This window comes from Python bivittatus, unplaced genomic scaffold, assembly GCF_059951505.1.
Source record: "Python bivittatus isolate LINGU-HERP-01145 unplaced genomic scaffold, Pbiv_v1 ctg000980_np1212, whole genome shotgun sequence".
Taxonomy (NCBI): Eukaryota; Metazoa; Chordata; class Lepidosauria; order Squamata; family Pythonidae; genus Python; species Python bivittatus.
Genome location: NW_028277125.1, coordinates 62,526,818 through 62,549,041, shown reverse-complemented (window position 1 = coordinate 62,549,041; position 22,224 = coordinate 62,526,818). Strand labels below are relative to the sequence as shown.

Sequence of the window (22,224 nt, the reverse complement as noted above, 5' to 3'; positions counted from 1 at the left end):
CGTATTACTGCGACCAATTCCTGTGCCTCTTGGATTTCCAGGAAGGAAACAAGCAGCTCTTCCAGGTTCCCACTTTTCCTATGGCTGGAACACTCGAAACTTTCCCTTTTTAAATTCTGATAGAACATAGAAGCACTTCCAAGTTTTTCTCTGTTGACCACAACCATTAACTAAAACAAAACAATCTGAAATGTTTTGAGTGCAGTACCTGTTCTGAGTCTGAAATAATACTTTTTTTTTTCTTTAGTGCAGATTCTTAACCGTAATCTCTTAACTGCTATTGTAGTATTCCACTAACTATAGAATTGCTAGTGATCAGGGAGGTTAGAAATATAACACAATGAGTTCATTCTTGCAAACCCTACGTTCAAAAACTGTTCTGTAAGGTTTCCAACATTTATGAATAGAATTTGGGAGCAGAGAGGCAAGATCAAGAGAAAATCTGCGCTTTACTGGATTTCTCTTTAATTCTAACCCTAACATATTCTTTAAGAATAAAGCTTACTAGTTTAAGAGATAAAAGATATCAACATACCTGCTTTAGATATTGTTGATTTATTTTCTGGAAATACATTTTTCATTGTGTCAGGAGAGACATTTGTTTCTGAATTGCTGTTAATTTTTCTTTTGCCCCGTTTTGATGAACTCTTTTGCACCAGCATATTTGAGTGCTCCACATTTTTATTTTGGTCATAATTAGATGAATTACCTTGATTGGTGTTTTGGGTCATGGTTTTCATTTTAAGAATGTTCTGTCCCTTGCCCATTAAAGAAACTTTTTTATTAGAAACGTTATTTAGAATCATAATTTGGTCATTAGGAACAATATCACTGCCTGTAGGCAATATGCATTTTTCTTTAAGTGAAGGAGAAACAGCAGCCTCAAGTTTAATTTTTCTTCTACCTCTTCTTTGATTGTTCTCGCTTGCCATTGCTGTTTTCTGTTTGTAATCTTTGTTTTCCTTTTCATGAAAAAACTCTTCTTTTTGAACCATGCCTTTTCCTCTGACAGAACGTGTCATTATATTATATGTACCAGAATGTTTTGCTAATTTCCCTTTTTCAATGGAATCTTTGCGATTTCCACTTTGATTTTCATCTGCAGAAGATAATGGTGACAAAGTGATGCTCACTTTCAGAGAGGGAGAAACTAGTGATGCAATAGTAGTTTCTTCTCTTTGCTTCTTTGACTGGTGCTTTTTTTCAAAACTATTTTCTAAAGGATCCACTTTATCTGTTACTGGTTCAGTCTTTTTACTGTTAATTCTTAGTTCATCAATCCTTTCTGTTGCAGTTCCGTAAGGTGTTAATTGTTTTCTTTTACTTCTTCTGGATATATTCTGTTTTGCTACATGTTCTAAATCTTTTGTTCTGTTTTCTTGAATGTCATTATCAATCAATTTAGCAATTTTACAGGAAGAAACTGAGCTTGCTGAAATTTCATCATCTGCTTTTCTTCTTCTACATTTATGTGATAAATTCTCATTTGCATTATTTGCAGTTTTCAAACCTTCAGTAGGCTGTTCATCTGAATGTTTCCCTTTGTTTGGTGATAGCAAATGAAAAGTGTCATTTTTGACAGGAGAAAGGGTTTTCTGAAACACAAGAGTGATTTTTCTTCTTCCACTCATTTTTGATTGATTCTCTTTTGCAGGACAAGCATTTTTGCCAACTATATTTTGGTCTTTTATAGCAGTTATCTCTGTACTGTCACAATGTGCAGATATTTCACCAGACATAGTTTGTTTGTGCCTGCCTTGCCTGGGTGGATTTTCTTTCACTGTCCTTTGGCTCTTCAGTGAAGAGGATTCTGGAGCACTCCTTTTCCTTCTTCCTCTTCTGGACTGATTATCCTCTTGGTTGATAACCATATTTGGGTCCTGGACATCAGCTGCCTCATTACTGGAAATTTTATTAACTTGCTTGCTTCTGCCTCTCCTGGGTGGATTTTCTTTTACTACCCTTTTTGGTGGAATATACTTTTCAAGAATTTGCACATTTTCTAATGGCTTCTCTTCAGCTTCCTTTACAGTCTCATCTTGAATTTGTGGCAAAGAATATCCTCCCTGGGCAGACGGGAAGCTGTTTATTGTTGAATCCTCTTCTCCAAAAGCAGTATTTTCCAAAGGAATAGGTTTGGGGAGCATTTGAACCATTTTTCTCCCTCTGCCCCTTTTTGGCTGATTTTCCTCTTTCACATCAAAGGCTGATTTACTGTCACTTTCTATAGAGGGGCTGGAAATGGTTTTTTTGCCTCTACCTCTGCTGGGCAGATACTTTTTTGCTAGCTTTTCTCTTCTGACTGGATTGTGCTCTGCTGGAGTTTGCATGCTTTCCAAGGGAACCTTTGGAATTTCAGTAGAAATGCTTTCAGTTTGAATTTCCAGCATGGATTTCTCTTGGACAAAACTAGAGTTAAATGCAGGCAGATTTGTTTCGGGAGTTACATTTTTAAAAGACACATGTATATCTTGTTTATGGCTGTCTCTGCAGTTCTCTAATGTGCGTTTCTCTTTAAAATAAGACATACAAATTAGTTGTGTTTCAACAGGAACAGCTTTTCTTTTGCAACTTTGTGATGTATTCTCTTTTGGAGAAACAGAGCTTTCAAGAAATGCACTTTCTTCTTCTTCAGGAGCATTATCCTCATATCTAAGTACACATTTTTCTTCAGAAACCTTAAAGTCACTTTTAAGTAGAAAATGAACATTTTTCCCCTTCCCCTTCCTCACTAAATTTTCTTTCGTTACTGTTAGATTATTTGCTGAAGTTTCCGTTTTAATTATTTTGGATACTGTATATTTTTTTCTTCCTTGCTTATGTTCATTAAAAGTTGTGATTAATGTTTCTGGGTTTGATTGTATTACAGCGTTCTTTCCTCTCCTATTTCTTTTAATACTTTCTTCCCCTGACAATGCATTATTAGTTTTACCTTCGTCAAACTTTGTATTCAGGTCACTTGCACTCTTTTTTACATTTCTAGACCTTAGCCATATCTTGGCAGTTAAATCACCTTCATTTTCTGGGGTTGGTCCATTTTCTTCCAAATCCATATTTGCTTCAATTTTTCCATTTCTTTTAGTTGCCACTTTTTTCCTGTTTACAGACTGTTCTTCCACTGTTGTTTCCTTTGAAGGTTTTTGTAATTGCTGAGTATGGCTTATGTTACCAGGTCCTATATTCCCATTTGTTTTAACAGGCAGCTTCTTTGGTCTTCCTCTTTGAGACTGTTTGGTCTTGGTTTCAGTTGTTGTAAAATTGCTTTCAGATTTGTCCATTGGATTTAGTTCTGTTTGGTTGTCAAAACTCTCACTGGTTTGTTCACAGTTAGCTGATCTTGGTCTACGGGTATTCTTTGTAGGCCTCTGAATCTTCTTTGTATATATTGCACAACTGCGGTCATTTATTTTCCTTCTCCTAGTTCTAACCAAAGGAAGTGATTCAAGCTTTTCTGTATCTAATGCATCAGGATTTGCAGCTGCTTCCTTCACAAAATCAGTTTTGGCTTCATTTTTGGAACTCATTCCATCTGGCTTATAGCTTTCAGAGAGATATACTGCTCTAGTTGTTTCTTCGTTGAACTCTGTTTTTAATTCATTAAATGAATTACATGCAACATGACCTACATGTTTCGGAACACTACTACTGTTATTTTTTGTTACTGGAAAATGAGATTCTCTTTCAAATGTAACTTCCAGCTTCACTTTGCAACTTCCAGACACATTTTCCACAGACTCTGAAATAAAGCATGTTCAAATATATTTTTGAGTCATAGTCATTATAAAAAAATTGAAAAGTTTTATTATGAAAAGTTTTGAGCTGATCTTCTAGGTAGCTTTGTCATTTTACTTTGAAGAAACATTTATATAAGTATCTCGGTAATGACAACAATCACAAATAGAAACTTATTTTTATAATAATTTCCTAATATTTATATTCCAAAAGTTGTACTAATTTTAAATTTACAGAGCTCTGCTACAACTTTTTAAAAAATGGTTCTCATTAATTTTCACAGCAGTGAAACAATTTGCATCAAAATTACAATATGAGCAAAAAGAAAAAAGCAAGTCTAGACAAAACTCTTTTGTGTGAATAAAACATAGAACTGTATCTTCATTTACTTATAGTATACCTTCAAAAGAAGATACAAACCACAGACTTTATTGAAATAATATTTACTTACCTAGTTGATTTCTGGAAGTGATATAAGATCCATTTTCTTCCATAAGATTCACAGATTCTGGTAATTCAGCCTATAAGTATTACATAGTTATTAAAATAGCTGACATCAAAATATTTTGCACCTATAAAAATGTTCCAAATCTCCATTAATCAAATATATATATAAAAAATAAATAATAATTGAATGTGTGTGTGTGCGCGCACGCAAATAAATTCCATAAGGATCTAGACAGAATTAGCTGAGTATTTACAGCTGTACAAAGTATTTAAAGAGTAGCCTTTTAAGGACCGAGGTACAACACTCTTACTTGAAGTGATGATGCAGCTGTGTATTTTGTAGGGCTGGGTTCAGGAAACTACTCTCAGCTCAGCACTTTTTCCAAATTATCTGCCTTGAGCATGCATGCAGAGACTATACTTGTATTGGAATTGCAGGAAATCAAAGTAGCTGTGCTTACATATACATGCATAGGCAAAGCAGAGTATTTGAAGCAGCTATGCGGACCCTTCCCAAGGACATACATGTTTACAACAGAGAATGGGTGTTATACAAATTGATATTATATATACTAGAAGATAATAACAAAGATAGGCTATATGTCCGAAGATGAAATATTATAGTTGGCAGTGACATTTTTTAAGTTCTGTGTTTTGCAATACTAAGATCTATAATTAAGAATCCAAAAAAATGATAATATTTTTAGTCTAAAAATTGAAGTAGCCAATTTCCACAAGATCACAATGCTTAGCCCCACTTCCTAAGACCAAATTAACGATCTACTGTCATTTGAATTTCTGGGATCAAACACAAATGACTCTGTGTCACAAAATGTTATTGTGCAAGAAAAATGGATTACATGAATTCTTTAGGTTACTAAAGTGTGGGCTACCTAAATAAAAATGAATACAAATACTTGATATAATAAACTTACATTATGCTCATTTTCAGTGTCCAACATTTCTTTGACACCTGTATAATCTATTGCAGGACTTATGGAGCTTTCTTTAGATTCAGTCATAAACTTCTGCAATTCCAAGTAGTCATCAGTTGGCATAGATTTTGGTTTTGATGTTTTCAATCTCTGACAAATGCCAACCACATTGTTTATGTGTTCAAATCTTTGCTTTTGTGTCATCAACTGAATACTTTCTCCATCTTCTATAGGCTTCACAGTTTCCTTAAATTCTTCAGTAATGTTATTAATATTGGTATCTTCCATAGGATGCATTCTCTGCTTTGTTTTCTTTTTAGTAACACTTCCAACCATGTTTGCTAATACTTCTTCAGTAGATACCACAGATTTAGTATAGACATCATCTACATCCATGTTCTGTTTGGGTGTCTTCAAGATGGTCTTGATTCCTGAAAGCACCTCCACGGGTTCTGATTTTTGCTTGGGTGTCTTCAAGATTCTCTTGACTCCCGAAAGCGCCTCAACAGGTTCATATTTTTGCTTAGGTGTTCTCAAGAGCCTCTTGACTCCTGAAAGTGCTTCAACCGGCTCTGATTTTTGCTTAGGTGTCCTCAAGAGCCTCTTGACCCCTGAAAGTGCTTCGACCGGCTCTGATTTTTGCTTAGGTGTCCTCAAGAGCCTCTTGACCCCTGAAAGCGCCTCAACAGGTTCAGATTTTTGCTTGGGTGTCTTCAAGAGCCTCTTGACTCCTGAAAGTGCTTCAACTGGCTCTGATTTTTGCTTAGGTGTCCTCAAGAGCCTCTTGACTCCTGAAAGTGCCTCAACAGGTTCAGATTTTTGCTTGGGTGTCTTCAAGAGCCTCTTGACTCCTGAAAGTGCTTCCACCGGCTCTGATTTTTGCTTAGGTGTTCTCAAGAGCCTCTTGACCCCTGAAAGTGCCTCAACTGGCTCTGATTTTTGCTTAGGTGTCCTCAAGAGCCTCTTGACCCCTGAAATCACCTCAACAGGTCCAGATTTTTTCTCAGATGTCCTCAAGAGTGTCTTGACCCCTGAAAATGCCTCCACGGATTCCAAGTTTTGCTCAGGTGTCTTCAAGAGTCTCTTGACTCCCAAAAGCAATTTGACTGGCTCTGATTCTTGTTGTAGGTTTTCTTCTTCTATTCCCATTATATTTCTTTCATTTAGTGACACCAATAAATTCTCTTCTTCAATATATTTTTTAATACTTGTTTCTCCATTAGTCATCTTTAAATTACCCTGGTCAGGAATGGATATTTGTGAAACTTCTTCCAAAACTGGGGATGTTACATCTTGATTGTAATGTGTTTTTTGGCTTGAAATGTTGAAATCCAAAACAGACTTTTTTTCTAATACAAGTAAAAAAAATGATACAGTAATGAAACTTCACTGACTATATTAAAGGAAGCACACTTGAATGTGAAGGAATGTTACTTAGAAGAAAGTATTTACTTATTAGACTTTATGTTTTAGAATGAAACAAAAACAGAAAACCAAATTACACCAAGAATGTTAAAAATGAATTAAAGACAAATGAAAGTTAATTATTCTTAATGAAAAACACACATATGGTAACCAGGATTGTGCCTTAAGCAGACTGAATACTTGAAACATGGCAACTCTAAGGAGCAGAAGAACCAGATTCTACAACTGTCTATAATCAGAGGACAGTATACAGTTTATCTATTCTGATAATATTATAAATTGTGAAATCAAATATAGAAACAGTTTTATGCATTTCTTCAAACTGAGACATAAATTAGAAGCCATTAAATGAATGCGTTAAAGTATCTGAACTTGCTAATTATTTCATTCTTTTTTCATAACATAGCTTTACAAGGTAGTGCAAGGAATGACAAATTATGTCCTGTTTTCTTCATTATTACCTTATAAAACTTTATTTGGATTAAACCATATATTTTAATTCAGTATTTACTGAACTTTAATTCAGTATTTACTAACTTGAGGTAGCTCAGTGATTTAATAAAACTCATACAAGTAGTCCTCGCTTAATGACCATTTGTTTAGTGATGGTTCAAAGTTACGACAGCCTTGAAAAAGTGCTTTACGACCTGTACTCACTTCCCACTGTTGCAAACTGTCGCACCAGCCCCCAGTCACATGATCATGATCTGTAACATTTTTATTACAGTTGTTAAGCAAATTATGTGGTTATTATACAAATCACATGGTTGTTAAGCAAATTCCGGCAAAAAACATCCATTGGGGAAGCTGGATTCGTTTAACGACATGATTCACTTAACAACCGTTGAAAAATGGTGGTAAAAATTGGGTCTGGTCATGTGGTGACTCACTTAACAACCATCCCGCTTGACGACCAATTTTCCTGTCCCTATTGCAGTTGTTAAGCAAGGACTACCTGTACATCTATCCATCATTCTCTGCTTTTGCTCATTTTCCTTCAGTAGATTTTCTTCCTACTGAAAGCAGCACAGTAGCTTAAAGCAACACCTGAAATTCTGGTGGGAATGGCAAGAAAAGACTGACCTGAAGCTTCTAAAACACAAGAACAGAGTTCCACACAGCCTTACTAGTCTCAGAGGAGAGAGGACCTGATCTAGAAAAGGCTTCCTTCCATTCTAGAAACCAAAGTTTTTTGATTTGCAGGACCCTATCTTAGGAATGAATGGCAAAGTAATCAACCCTAATCTACCATATGGTCATAATTCAGAATGTATGAAATAACATAATAAAATATACCATAATCTTCTGATGCATTCATTTCTGACATAATTTCTGGTTTTGATGTCAGAGTTTCTGGTACAAAACTTTTCTCTTTTCCAGTTGGTGGAGTGTGGAACATTTCAGCCAACCCTGCAAATAGCATTTAAATCTATTAATGTTCAGTTAGCATGTAATTAAATACAAGACCAAATATAACCATAAAGAATATATCTTTTTCACTTGACTTGTCCCTAGATTTGTAATGCACTCAGATTCCAGCATTATTATTTTCAAACATTAATGTCCATAGCAATTTAAAAGCAAAGAACCTAAGTACATAATTTACCAGGATGAAAATTCCTACAAACCCAAGCTACTCCAGGAGATTGTGGATACTTTCTGCCAAACCACCATCTTAAGAGCAAACTCTACTACAAATTATGATGCAAGTAATTAATTTGCCCAGTAAAATAAACTAAAACTTGTGATTGCTTCTATAGTGATATATCAGTAACTATAAATAGATTTTTATCAATGTGCCCTACACTGTGTGTCCTTCATGAACATTTAACAAAACAAGGAAGAAGAAAAAGTCATCTTCCTTTTCCTCTCTTTTAAGTCTAAGATTTGGCATTGCACTACTGCCTTTATCACTATCAAACACTTATGACTGCTGGAATGGAAATGACAGACTAGGGAACACTTCGTCAACAGCTTTTCCAGCAAAAATAAATAAATAAATAAAAACAAAAGTCTTGTTTAAAGCACCAACTTGGACCTGCTCAATTATGAGCAGTCTGTGCACTTTTCCATGTATAAAAATTAGAAATATGCTGTACTGGGGCAGTGGCTGAGGAGGGAGAAGGAAGATGCTAGGGAGACTGGGGCCAAGTGGGTCTGTGGGATACACTGTGGTGGAAGCTAAAAAACTGGTAGAGGGAATGGCATACACCAGCCTTGCTGTGCTTGTCCCTTTTAGATTCTGTTTCATCTGAAACATGATACAATTGTATTTTGGGTTTTGGTTCTGTTGACCCATGGTTGGCCCAAAACCATTTAGCAGAAACTCTGGAGTCCGGTGGCTTTGTTCTGGGTTCAAAATGAAACCATGTTCCTGTTTTATATACACCTCTAGTGAGGGCAAAAATGTAACACTAAAGAAGAGCAATTTCTATATTGTTTTGAGACTGGAAATAGCAATACAAGCTCCAAAAGTTTAAAGATATTAGAGATATAGATGCAAGAAACAGGTATCAAGAAAGTGTCTCCTGGAACAGAAAAAAATCTTTTAAAAAGTGGGCAGATATTCTCCACCCAGAGCAGAAAAAGAAATTTCAGGCTAAGTCTAACATTCTCTGGCTAGACTCCTTTGAAGGAACCTACAAAATCAATACAAATAGGTTGGGCATTACTTTCTAAGATTTAGAAACAAGGCACTATTTGTTGCAGGACTCTTGTGCCAAATGAGGCATCTGATAACACTTGTGAATTAAGATTGAATTGTCTCACAAAGGAAGAGGCTTAGGACCTTGCTGCTGCTCTTCATATGAACTCTGATGGAAAAGTTGGTTGAGCTGTTCACAGGATGGATCCTCATATATGCAGCTGACTGGGCTCTGTATAAGTGAACTCTGCAATCTCAAATATATCTATCTGTCAACGGGGGGTGGGGGGAGGCTTCAGAAAAGAAACTCTACAAATGAATTTCTTGATGTACAGGTGAAACTCGAAAAATTGGAATATCGTGCAGATGTTCATTTATGTCAGTAAGGCAACTCAAAAGGTGAAACCAATATATGAGATAGACGCATTACATGCAAAGCGAGATATGTCAAGCCTTACTTTGGTATAATTGTGATGATTATGGCGTACAGCTTATGAAAACCCCAAATTCACAATCTCAGAAAATTAGAATATTACATGACATCAATAACACAAGGATTGGAAATAGAACAGTATCGGACCTCTGCAAAGTATAAGCATGCATATGTACTCAGTACTTGGTTTGGGCCCCTTTTGCAGCAATGACTGCCGCAATGCGGCGTGGCATGGATGCTATCAGCCTGTGGCACTGCTGAGGTGTTATGGAAGACCAGGATGCTTCAATAGCGGCCTTCAGCTCCGCTGCATTGTTCGGTCTCATGTCCCTCATCTTTCTCTTGGCAATGCCCCATAGATTCTCTATGGGGTTCAGGTCAGGCGAGTTTGCTGGCCAATCAAGCACACTAATCCCATGGTCATTGAACCAGGTTTTGGTACTTTTGGCAGTGTGGGCAGGTGCCAAGTCCTGCTGGAAAATGAAGTCAGCATCCCCATAAAGCTCGTCTGCGGAAGGAAGCATGAAGTGCTCCAAAACCTCCTGGTAGACGGCTGTGTTGACCCTGGACTTAATGAAGCACAGTGGACCAACACCAGCAGATGACATGGCTCCCCAAATCAACACAGACTGTGGAAACTTCACACTGGACTTCAAGCATTGTGCATTGTGTGCCTCTCCATTCTTCCTCCAGACTCTGGGTCCTTGGTTCCCAAATGAGATGCAAAAGTTCTGATGCTCTCATCAGAAAAGAGGACTTTGGACCACTGGGCAACAGACCAGTTCTTTTTTTCTGTAGCCCAGGTAAGACGCTTCAGATGTTGTTTGTTGTTCAGGAGCAGCTTGACAAGAGGAATACGACATTTGAAGCCCATGTCCAGGATCCGTCTGTGTGTGGTGGCTCTTGATGCACTAACTCCAGCCTCAGTCCACTCCTTGTGAAAGTCCCCAACACTTTTGAATGGCCTTTTCCTGACAATCCTCTCCAGGCTGCGGTCATCCCTGCTGCTTGTGCACCTTTTTCTACCACACTTTTCCCTTCCATATAACCTTCTATTGATGTGCTTTGATACAGCACTTTGGGAACATCCAACTTCTTTTGCAATTACCTTTTGGGGCTTTCCCTCCTTATGGAGGGTGTCAATGATGGTTTTCTGCACAACTGTCAGGTCAGCAGTCTTTCCCATGCTTGTGATTCCTACTGAACCAGCCTGAGAGACCATTTAAAGGCTCAGGAACCTTTGCAGGTGTTATGGCTTCATTAGCTGATTAGGGTGGGACACTTTGAGCCTAGAATATTGAACCTTTTCACACTATTCTAATTTTCTGAGATTGTGAATTTGGGGTTTTCATAAGCTGTACGCCATAACCATCACAATTATACCAAAGTAAGGCTTGACATACCTCACTTTGCATGTAATGCGTCTATCTCATATATTGGTTTCACCTTTTGAGTTGCCTTACTGACATAAATGAACATTTGCACGATATTCTAATTTTTTGAGTTTCACCTGTATATATGCATATGAAGTCAAGGCAGAGGCATGGTCATCTTAATGTATTGGGTTGCAGATCCTGATCAAGACTTGGTCACAAAAAGTCCAATTTCCAAGCAACTGAAGCCATAATAAGCTGAATCTCTTTCCTCTTCCTTCAGTAGGAAAAAAAAGTTATATCCAGACTACTGATGTTCTGCAATGTATCATGATAATAGTTGCATAGAAGTGGGTTCACAAGGCTTGGCATTCTATTTTCCCTATTTTACAGTTGGGAAAAGAAGGCCCATTAATTATATAAAAACAATCCAATGCATCTGAGAAGTAGATATTAGTGGCTGGTTATCAAGCTGCTAGAAAAATCTTGGTCATTTCTGAGTCCAAAAATGGGTTGGATGTTGATTGGAGTACGAACCTTAAAGACCTGTTTGTTTAGAAGACTGAAACTGCTGTGTGAAAAGAGTGTCCTGGAATCTGTGGCAGTCGATTCCTAATTGCTATTCTGTTTCAATTATTTTCCCTTTTCTTTGTCTAATTGGCATGGGAAGTGAACGATCAACAGCACCCGGGGAACTCACATCTTAATTCTAGAAGAGCGTTCCCCACAACTCATAAATAATCAGCAGTATAGAATGCTCTCTTATTTTAGGAGACTCAATGGGACTTGGGGAAAAGAATAAAAATCAGCTGAGGGCCACTTGCATTTTTACCTTTGATATTTGTCAGGGCAGCCCCTGCTGAAAGACTCTGCAAAACTTCAGGCACAATGATACTCTCTTGAGCTGTGCTTTCCCCCAGGGACGGGAAGTTACTTTTCAAGCTCTTGAGAAAACAAAGTACTTGGATCAGCAGGATAACTCAGCAAGAATTGCTTGTCTGATGCAACAGTATGAGACCACATGGAAGGCAGGCCTACCGATCACAGGAGAAAAGTGGTTGTCTTTTATTGTATTCTGTTCTCTAGAAAATACTCTAATGCTGGGAAAAGTGGAAGGAAAGAAAAGAAGAATACCAGCAGCAAGGTGGATGGACTCATTTACAGTGGCAATGAGTGCACTGTTGAAATGCCAGGTTAGAAATAGATCATCATGGGGAAAATCTGGTCACTAGGAGTCAAAAACAACTTAATGGCATATAATCTTTCTTTCTTTCTTTCCTTCTTTTCTTTCTTCTATTGTGCTGCTTCATGTCTAGGTCCTTGGCTTACCCAAAAGGATTGACAACCTGACTGACCCCGGAAACATGGCATGGGTAGGTTTCTCTACAATGACTGCAGACAATGGACCATAGGAAGAGAGGGAATGAGAACTACCCAGCTTAATGATCTCATTTTCTTTTGAAGCTGCTACTGAAAGGACTAAGTCCCAAGAATAGTGCCCCAACCATTGGAAAACTCTCCCAGTGAATCCAGGAAAAAAAAGATTTCTGGGTCTCAGAAGTTAAAGCTGTCCAAGTACATTAAATAGAAATACAGTAAAGGAAAATAAAAAAGGAAAAAAGACAGCAGTCCTCTCACAACATGAGATCAGGGGAGGGGGAGCAAGGGCATTTTTCATTGTATATACCCCATTATTGTTTAATAGTTTACCTCCAGTGATTCAGATGGCTCCTCCCTAATAGCATTTTGAAAAGCAGTTCAAATATAATTAAATGACTTTTAATTAAAATATAATTGTGGAGGGAAGGGATGGTTTATATATATGTTAGGTTCAGTAGGCCAGCTTTTTATTTTTATGTTTTTTATGTTTCAGTTGTAGTTTTTTACTTTTTCTTTTGCAAGTCCTGCCATGGATAAATCAAACACTGACAGCTCTTGTGAAGAGCTGAGGTTGGCTTTGTGGTTTAGGAGAGGACTTAAAATATTTTTTATGTTTTATTTTAATTGGTATATTAAATTTTAAATATAGTTTTACATATTCTAAACTACCTAATGCAGTAAGTTCAGAGTGATCACCATGCAAAAGCCAACAATGTCAACTTAAAAATACTGAAAATACTTATCCATTTTTTAATAAGATGTGCAAATGTTCTAGTTCAATATGGCGATTTCAAGTGTTCTGACTATGAAACAAAGCTTGACTATTTATATCATTTTGAGTGTTTTCACTGCTTTCAGCAATATTAATCGAGTTGCTGTTTTATGTGAGGCAGGGGGTATTTAAACATTTTTCAGGAAACTAAGCTATTGGTTTAGGATGGATAGGATAATGTGGGAGATAAATGTTGCTAGAAAAGAAGCAGTTAAGCATATAGCCCAACAGAAAAAATTTGTTTAGTGCTGACTTGGATAATCACTGTTGTTTTTTAAAAAACAAAAGCAAAAGGGAAAGTTTGCAATGGAACTTAATAGCACAGGTGGCTGGAAGAGGGGTTGCAAGTGTGTTGTGATGCATTGCTTTACTTTACAAATGAGCAATGCAATAGTGAATATGTGTGCAAACATTCTGCACCAGCTGAGGCTATATAAAAACTACTAATACAATGGTGTTTCTTTTTTAAACTTTGGAGCACATATGAACTCTTTACAAATCATTCTGTCTCCCAGAAATCTTGATTCCTCCTTCCAACATGGATCCAAATATAGGCTGCTGTGAGGACGGGTTTAAAATTAAGAATAGTATTGGTTTGCATCCTGAAGGTCTACAGCTTCCATTATCACCTTTAATCCTGCAATACACACAAAAGCCCCACCACCACCACCACTCATGATGACCCTTCTGCTGAGAATACCATATGACCAGATAGTCTCTTGTAATTCTCCAGAAGGTATAAAGACTGAGTTAAGGGTCATGATCATTCAAACTTCTGTTCTAGAATATTAACTGGTGGTAGAATTACTTAATGGTCAACTATATCAGAATATGCTACTATGCTATACTCTACTTTGGTAATGGCTTACATTTTTAACACTATCATAGCACCATCTGTTGGCAAAGCCAGGAGTTGATATGTTGGTAACAATTAAGAAAACAACAACCCACTGCATATTTTACTTGCTCACCCTTCTCTATAGCCCTCTCACAATTTCCTAATTAGGGGCAGCCTGATTTTATTTCCTTTCAGTGGATAGGAAATAAATACATACATCCAATAAGACTGTTAAAATATTTAAATAAACTTAACAACTGGTTAAGTTTGCATACATTTTTATATTAAGATAGATGCTTGGCACCAATGGAATCTCTTTTGCTCATGGAAGAATAATTTCTAACTTAACATTAAACAGCTGTGCAGGAAAACTCCAAATCATGAATGCAGTGTTTTAAACACATGCTATATAATTTTATCAACTTTATTTCACCATTTTTGTATTTGTTTATATAAATCGGGTTACTGATGCTATATTGCTACTACTTTTTCCACTGCTTATGCTAAAGGACTCAGTAGCTACCAGCCAAGTTAGCTAGACATTAGCAACATACACAAAATAGAAAATGTGTTTTGTTTAGTCTGGAATAAAACAGTCCTATGCAAAACATTCTGTTGAAATGTTTCAAGCAGGCTATGTTCTGTTTGAACAAAACACAAAACTGACTGGTGAACAAAACTCAAAATATTTCAAGTGTTCCAGCCACAAGAAACAACAGGAGCTTGGGATCACCTGCTTTTCTCTTGCTTTTCAATCTAGGGCCACAAGAGTAGATAAGCTAGAAGTCTATCCTGAGAAAGAAAATTGGCCAATGGTATGACATGACACTTAAAATACTCTGAAAATATTAAAATCAATCTCCCCCAAAGCAGTGGGAGAACGGGTGTTTTCACCAAAGGGAAAAAAAAAATCTATTAAAATATTATCACTCCAACCTCCCTCCCCCCAAGACTATTCTCAATAGAAAAGCCAGATAAACTTTTGTTAGCTAAATATCCTGCATCACCTATACAAAAGATTATAGAACAAAGAAAATGGCTGATCTCTTTAAGGTTCCTTTCATTAGTTTATGCCCTCCCCTCTTTATTGATATTTTGAGGGTTTTTTAAACAAATAATCTCTTTGGCCAATTTTCTGTATGCACTTTTTTGGTCTTTGCGGACTGTTCAAGTGCAACCATGTTATTTTAGCTTACAAACATAGATGGCTGCTCACCTCAAAAATAAAGTTGCTAATACTTCTGAATTGCTTTAAAACATTAAGATGACAAATACAAGAACACGCACACCAAGGTTTAAATGTGATGTGATATTTTCATTTATACAACCTCAACAGACTTAGCAGTATCTTCATGAAGCAAACTATCACATAAATTCATTTACATTATTTGCCTGCAGAACCACAGCACAACACACACGGAGCTCATCTTATCTATCCATAAGAAATCGTTTGAGGGCAAATATTTCAAGATAAAAACATTTTGTAGATACCTACTACATTTAACAGATGTGCCTAGTGTGTAGAATGAAGAACACTTTTTTACAATTCTTTAAAGCATCTGCATCATATAGATCAGAAAAGGAGCCATACACTTCCAGGAAAATATATAGCTGCTTTAAAGAGTTGGATATACTATTTTGTGTGCCTGTGTGCTCCAAGGTACTTTTCCTGAAACAATAATATGCAATTCATAGTGGTACTATAGCCATCCATCATCAGTTGTTGTATCAACAGTACACAGATACTGCCCTAATGTCTTATGAAAATCAGGAAAATGAATTATCAGCATCTATTGTTTATAAAAGAGCATATGTACATATTTTTCACTCATGGCTCAGTATAAAAAGCTGTCCCCCCCCATTTGCTTTTTCTTTATCAAGTTGTATATTTATCACCCTCTAAGTTAGAAGGGGGTTAGAAAAGACCCAAGAAGTGAGCCTTTTCTGTCGTGGTACCTACAGTATGGAACATCATTCCCACAGATATTAGATTGGACCTGACCCTGCTGACCTTTCACAAGACCCTGAAAGCATGTTTCTGTTCCCATGTAGCGGGATTGTCAATTTAAGCCCATGAGATGGCAATGTTAATTGTTGTTTGATTGGTTTTTACCTTGGCTGCTGGTTATATATTTTAGTTTGCTGTTGTTTGTGTTTTTAACTGCTGTAAGCTACAGAGTCACTATGTTGAGATGGGTGGCCATATACAGTAAATTGAAATAAGTAAATAAATAAATAAATGACATTCTAAGCTGTAGGACGAAAATGTTCTGAATCTCCAAAAAACTATTATAATACTGTTACCTTCTAGTTAAATATTACATATTGCCGTCTCTACAGTGTCACAGTTATACAAAATAGTTTATCGTATAACACACAAGTTTTTTCCTCTATGACATATCTATTTTTAAACAGGAAACATGAACTCATGCCATTTGGCACACCAATCTGTTTTAAAAGAAGTCTAAAAGTTTACCTGTAAAACTTTCACTGAAGTCATAATGCTGTTTCAAAGGATAATTGATCACCACTTTAGGAATTTGTGCAGTTATATTCACAATTCCAGTATGAGCTTTTCCAATCACAACTGGAGCAGGAGAATTTGCATGGCCTGTTGTAAAGTGACCGCTGATTTTTCTTTCTGGTGTTTTTAATAAATTGGTATTCTAAAAGCAGAATATATTAAAAATCAGTTTAATAAAACATGCTACTGTATATACAAAAATAAATTAAAAATTCTAGTGATAACAGGAGATTTCACATTTACTTCAATTCTGGGGAATATATGTGATTTTTTGAGAAAAGTTGAAACTGGCCATTTTACATATACATGTTTATAAAAGAGCATATATACATATTTTTCAGTCATGGCTCAGTATAAAAAGCTGTCCCCCGCATTTGCTTTTTCTTTATCAAGTTGTATATTTATCACCCTCTAACTTAGAAGGGGGTGAGATGTCTCCCTGATTGTTTCTAGCCATCCCATCAGATCTGAATCATAGGCTGAAACTGCACCAGGTTTTCTGGCATGCTTAAAAAAAATCTGGGGCCCTAAGAATGATCAACACAATCCCCTTTCAATATATATTTGAGGGAGAAAAACAATGTGCAGACTCAACATTCTGGGGGCAGAAGTTCCAGGGAACACCGGAAACTTCTTTTTCCCTTCCAGACAACACTAACCCAATATTTTTTTAAAGAAATCTGCCAGAAAAGGAAGCAGTTTGTTGCATTCAAGATATGGTCACTTATAGTTTCAGAAGATTTACTTCTGAAAAATTACTGGACCATCTTAGGAATAGTTAAGTCAGTGCAGTTCATAAGGGGAAAAAAGAGAATTTTTTAATGTTCTTCAGAAGAGTTTTAAACACAAGTAGGCAACTGTGAAAAGCCAGTCTCCACCTGCTTCTCTCTAAGAATATAAGCCACCTGTTAGAATATATTCTCCTGTGGGAGATGCTATGACACATATAATCCTGGAAGTGGGGAGGTGGAGCTGAGGAGTATTAAATAGGGGCAGATAAGATCTAGCAGTGAAGTAAAGCTATATATTTAGAGAAGAGTCTTCCTGTCAGCATTAAATTGGCAAAAAGGACAAAAGTTACAAAGCTCATAGAAAATAAGCACCTCAAGGCTCAGTAGACATTTCTAGGAGAAAGTGATGGGCTGTGGAAGGGAGGTTGCTGGGTTTATGTAGGTAAGACACAAGCAGAGAAGATACAGTCAGTACTCCAGCAGACTGAAAGCCTCAGAAGTTCAAGGCAAAGCTGACCTGGGAGAGAAGACTGGGAAGAAGAACAGTCTTGCATTTCGCCCAACCCTTTGTTATGCAAAGTCCATTAATAATACATTAAGTCTCCATTAATTGCCAGGACCAGAAAGAGGAGGAGCTGGGAAGTAGCTACATGGAATCCACAAGAGGCCAGGACAAGAAAGCTGGTAAAATAAATTCCCACATACAAAGGAGAGTTCCCACACAGACTGTTGGGACAAGTGTGAAGGATGAGAGAAAGGGAGATGGGAAGGGGTGTGTAGCATCAACAGAACGAGGGTGACTGGTATTCTACTTTGAGCCTCCAATCTTAGACAAGGTGCCTGAAGGAAAAAACTGGAACAAGCAAGACAAGTCATTCTGGGGGAAACAGGAGAGATAAAGGAGAGATACTCAAAGTGATAAAAATCTAAAAGCTAAGTTGAAAAACAATAAAAGAATCAATAAAGTGTTAAACAAAAAAGGAATTAAGTTAAAATAAGATAAAGGGCAAACCTTTAGAAATGTAAAGGGTAAGGTTTAAAATGGATACAAATAAAAAGCTATTGCCTTTAGTATGGGAAAGGACTCTATATATTTGAACAATAAGGACTTTTTGGAATATAAAGTTGATGTCTGCCTGGTTGCCATTATCCCTTATAAAAAGGAACCTACAAGAACACATAAACATAAAAATTTGAATTATAAACATAAGTATATATGATTTTTAAACTTTTACAAATAATTTTCTTCCACTAAGACTCAAATCAATTATAACTATTTCTCTCACAAATTTACTAGGAATAAACTTTAAAAACACTTCATTTAAATCTTGAAATTACAAGTGTGTCTAAATTTGTATTTTCACTTGGCATCCATTCATTATTACTAATTCGTTTAGGATTATTTTTCTGCTGAAAAATTAAGCCACCCACATCTGTGGCTAGGACAGTTTTCTTTTTCTGTATACACAATAAAATAATACAATTCTTAGTGCAGCCCCTCTTTGATGGAAAGGGAACAATGTAACTTTCACTAGCTGCACATAAGGTAGGCTAAACATCCTCACTCATATGCTCGATGGGCTATAGGTCAGTTGATATCAATTGCTTGGAGACTTTTCACTAAGGGGACAGAATGTGTGGTCTTATGGGCAGTTTTATTTTAATTACAGTGCCAGTGTCACTCCCTAGCATCCTGAAGCAAAGTACTGTTAGTCTCATTGGGCACAGCTGTATTTTGGGCCCTGCTACAGAGCAATGTCAGAAACTTTTGCCATGCGTGGAAAGCATTTTCAGCATTTTACCTAAATTTCTTTTTAAACCTTTGGCCGTTCAGCAGAAACAGCACATAGTGAGTCTTCATCTCAGTAGTTCTTCGGTCATTTCTCTTATAATACACTGAAAAGTCCCTTTGTTTGAAAAGCAGTATAGTAACTGAAAGGCTACTTCAATCATACTTATTATTTCTATTGTTTCATCATTCAGAAATACTAAAAATATGTAAGTTCTTATATTAGGATTGTGATAACTCTATCACATTTAGAAGTATCAAGTTCATTTCATCAATACATTCTTAATATGATGAAATTTGGAATTATCAATATTTGTTCAACATTTTTATCACAAAATATACCTTATTTCAGTAACTAAACTACTTTGGATAGTTGTCTGCTGCTGACATATATTTTAGTTAATCAATTTCAGCTTATTTTTTTAATCTCACCCTTACTGTGAAAGCCACCAGTCTTTTGCCTTTCCGCAAAAAAACCAGTGAAATTTTAGATTTGTGAAGATATTTCAGCTGTTTGGCAGCAATTTTTAAAGAGTATTCAGCCTACTTTACTTAACAACTATGTTTTGAGTGACAAGCATGGCTCTTTGAAATTGCTAAATTTTGCCTATGGGTAATAGCCATACTCTGCTTATTTCACGGTCTCTAGACATGCTTTCTTTCTATTGTTTTTTTATCACACATATAATTGATCCATTATCTTCCCCAACTCATTTTAATTTTAGAAATAGCCAAGTTGTCCATTTCTACTTTTATATTTCATCATGGCAATTCAGGTCATTTTCATATTTTCATTCTTCAAGAGAATGCAGCAATAGAACATACTGCCATCAATTAAAAGTAAAAGATCTTAAACTGTCTTAAAGACCTTGAATTATTCAAACTACCCCATAAGCGTCTATTAGCATTGTTGATGATTTTCCATTAATAAAATGTAAGCACTTGTATCTGGAAATACTAGAGATTGAATTTAGGATTTTATACAAGTAGAGCACAAAAAGATCTCCCCAGTACTAGAGTCCAGATTTTTGAAGTCCAGCAGTTGGAAAAAAAAGCTATTACTTATACAGGCATCTGTTTTGGCTATACCTTTGATGATTTTGAAGGCATCTTCTTTGCTGATCTTTTAAAGCCCTGTTTTGAAGCAGACTTCAGTTGTAGTTTTCGGACACCTTGTTTCACTACTTCTGCCCAAGACTTTGCAACTAGAATGACAATTGTTGAAGATTATTCACCATAATCATTTTTAACACATAAAATATCTGCTATACAACCATGTCATACTATATTTGCAATCTAAAAGGTTTAATTCTGTCTTTATAAATTATCAAATTTACAAAATTTAATTCTGTTTTTGTAGAACAGTCTACAAAAACAATTATAACACACCTATTAGGTTGGCTTTAGAAGCACCACTTCGTATTTTAGATCGAATAGCATCCATAGCTCCACTTTTTCCAAGTACAGAACTTCTCCTTGGAGTATTTGGATTGCTCCTTCTCAATGATGAAGCAGCTTTAGATTTTGGTTCGTCACATTCTGTTTTTTTAACTTCAGTGAATAAGCTATTCACATGCATCTCTTGTGCAGTGACTTCTTCATCCATAGCTCCACCTTTCCCAAGCATAGAACTTCTCCTTGGCGTATTTGGTTTGCTCCTCCTCAACGACGGAAGGGCTTTAGATTCTGGTTCATCACGTTCTGTTTTTTTAACTTCAGTGAATAAGCTATTCACATGCATCTCTTGTCCAGTAACTTCTTCATCCATAGCTCCACCTTTTCCAAGTATAGAACTTCTCCTTGTCGTATTTGGTTTGCTCCTCCTCAATGACGGAAAGGCTTTAGATTCTGGTTCATCACATTCTGTTTTTTTAACTTCAGTGAATAAGCTATTCACATGCATCTCTTGTGCAGTGACTTCTTCATCCATAGCTCCACCTTTCCCAAGCATAGAACTTCTCCTTGGAGTATTTGGTTTGCTCCTCCTCAATGACGGAAAGGCTTTAGATTCTGGTTCATCACATTCTGTTTTTTTAACTTCAGTGAATAAGCTATTCACATGCATCTCTTGTGCAGTGACTTCTTCATCCATAGCTCCACCTTTCCCAAGTATAGAACTTCTCCTTGGAGTATTTGGATTGCTCCTTCTCAATGATGAAGCAGCTTTAGATTCTGGTTCGTCACATTCTGTTTTTTTAACTTCAGTGAATAAGCTATTCACATGCATCTCTTGTGCAGTAACTTCTTCATCCATAGCTCCACCTTTTCCAAGCATAGAACTTCTCCTTGGCGTATTTGGTTTGCTCCTCCTCAATGACGGAAGGGCTTTAGATTCTGGTTCGTCACATTCTGTTTTTTTAACTTCAGTGGATAACCTATTCACATGCATTTCTTGTGCAGTGGCTTTTTCATCCTTGGAAGATTGGCTTGCAACATGAGGAACAAAGAAGCATTCTTGTCTTTGCAGCACACTATGTGAGGCAGCCTGCTTTGGCACAGTATTTTCCTGTTGCTTCCTCTCAGAGGAACCCTGCAGAAAAACAAATAGGTAACACAAAAAATTAAACATTAGTTTTTTATGAACAAAAACCATGTCTCCTTCTTTCCTTCAGAACTTGTCAGAAAAACGAACTGAACAATTAGGTTTTCACAAGAAAACCATATGGCTGCTATAGTGCACTTTGTAGGGGGCTGCCTTTGAAGACTATGAGGACATTACAATTAGTCCAGAGTGGGGCAGCACGTGTCTTAATTAGTTTCCAATGTTGGGAGCATATTACACTTATATTGCATACTCTGCACTGGTTACTAGTTCAGCTTCAAGTACAATTTAAAGTGCTGGTGTTAACCCATAATGTCCTTCATAACTTGGCACTTTAGTATCTATGGGAGAGCCTCCTCTAACCAGATTCCACCCACCCTGTTAGATCATGTAGGAAGGGGCTCTTTCTTTTTTGTAGCAACACCAACACAATGGGAAGTGGTTCCCTCTGAGAACAAACTGGATCCCTCTGTAATAGTTTAGAAAGTAACAGAGAGCAAACCCTACTCCCTTCCAGCACTGAAGATGTTACCTAGCCAGGTAACGAAAGACCTGCAAAAAAAACAACCAAGCTCAGAGAATCCCAGGGACTCCACAGTTTAGGAAGTTATTTAAAATTAAGATTTTTTTAAAGAGCCTTTCAATAACATCAGCTTGTT

At 36.6% G+C, this 22,224-nt stretch overlaps 1 protein-coding gene across 2 annotated transcripts in view; it reads right to left on the bottom strand.

Moving 5' to 3' along the window:
• MKI67 (marker of proliferation Ki-67) overlaps positions 1-22,224 on the bottom strand; it is a 35,337-nt gene that overhangs the window by 1,694 nt on the left and 11,419 nt on the right. For both annotated transcript variants that reach the window (XM_088131904.1, XM_088131903.1), the window contains exons 10-16: positions 20,413-21,553; positions 20,113-20,228; positions 16,456-16,645; positions 7,836-7,949; positions 5,115-6,463; positions 4,184-4,253; positions 536-3,736 (exon numbers count right to left, since the gene is read on the bottom strand). In XM_088131904.1, the coding sequence (XP_087988030.1) occupies positions 536-3,736; positions 4,184-4,253; positions 5,115-6,463; positions 7,836-7,949; positions 16,456-16,645; positions 20,113-20,228; positions 20,413-21,553 (6,181 nt within the window). The remainder of the gene's footprint in view (positions 1-535; positions 3,737-4,183; positions 4,254-5,114; positions 6,464-7,835; positions 7,950-16,455; positions 16,646-20,112; positions 20,229-20,412; positions 21,554-22,224) is intronic.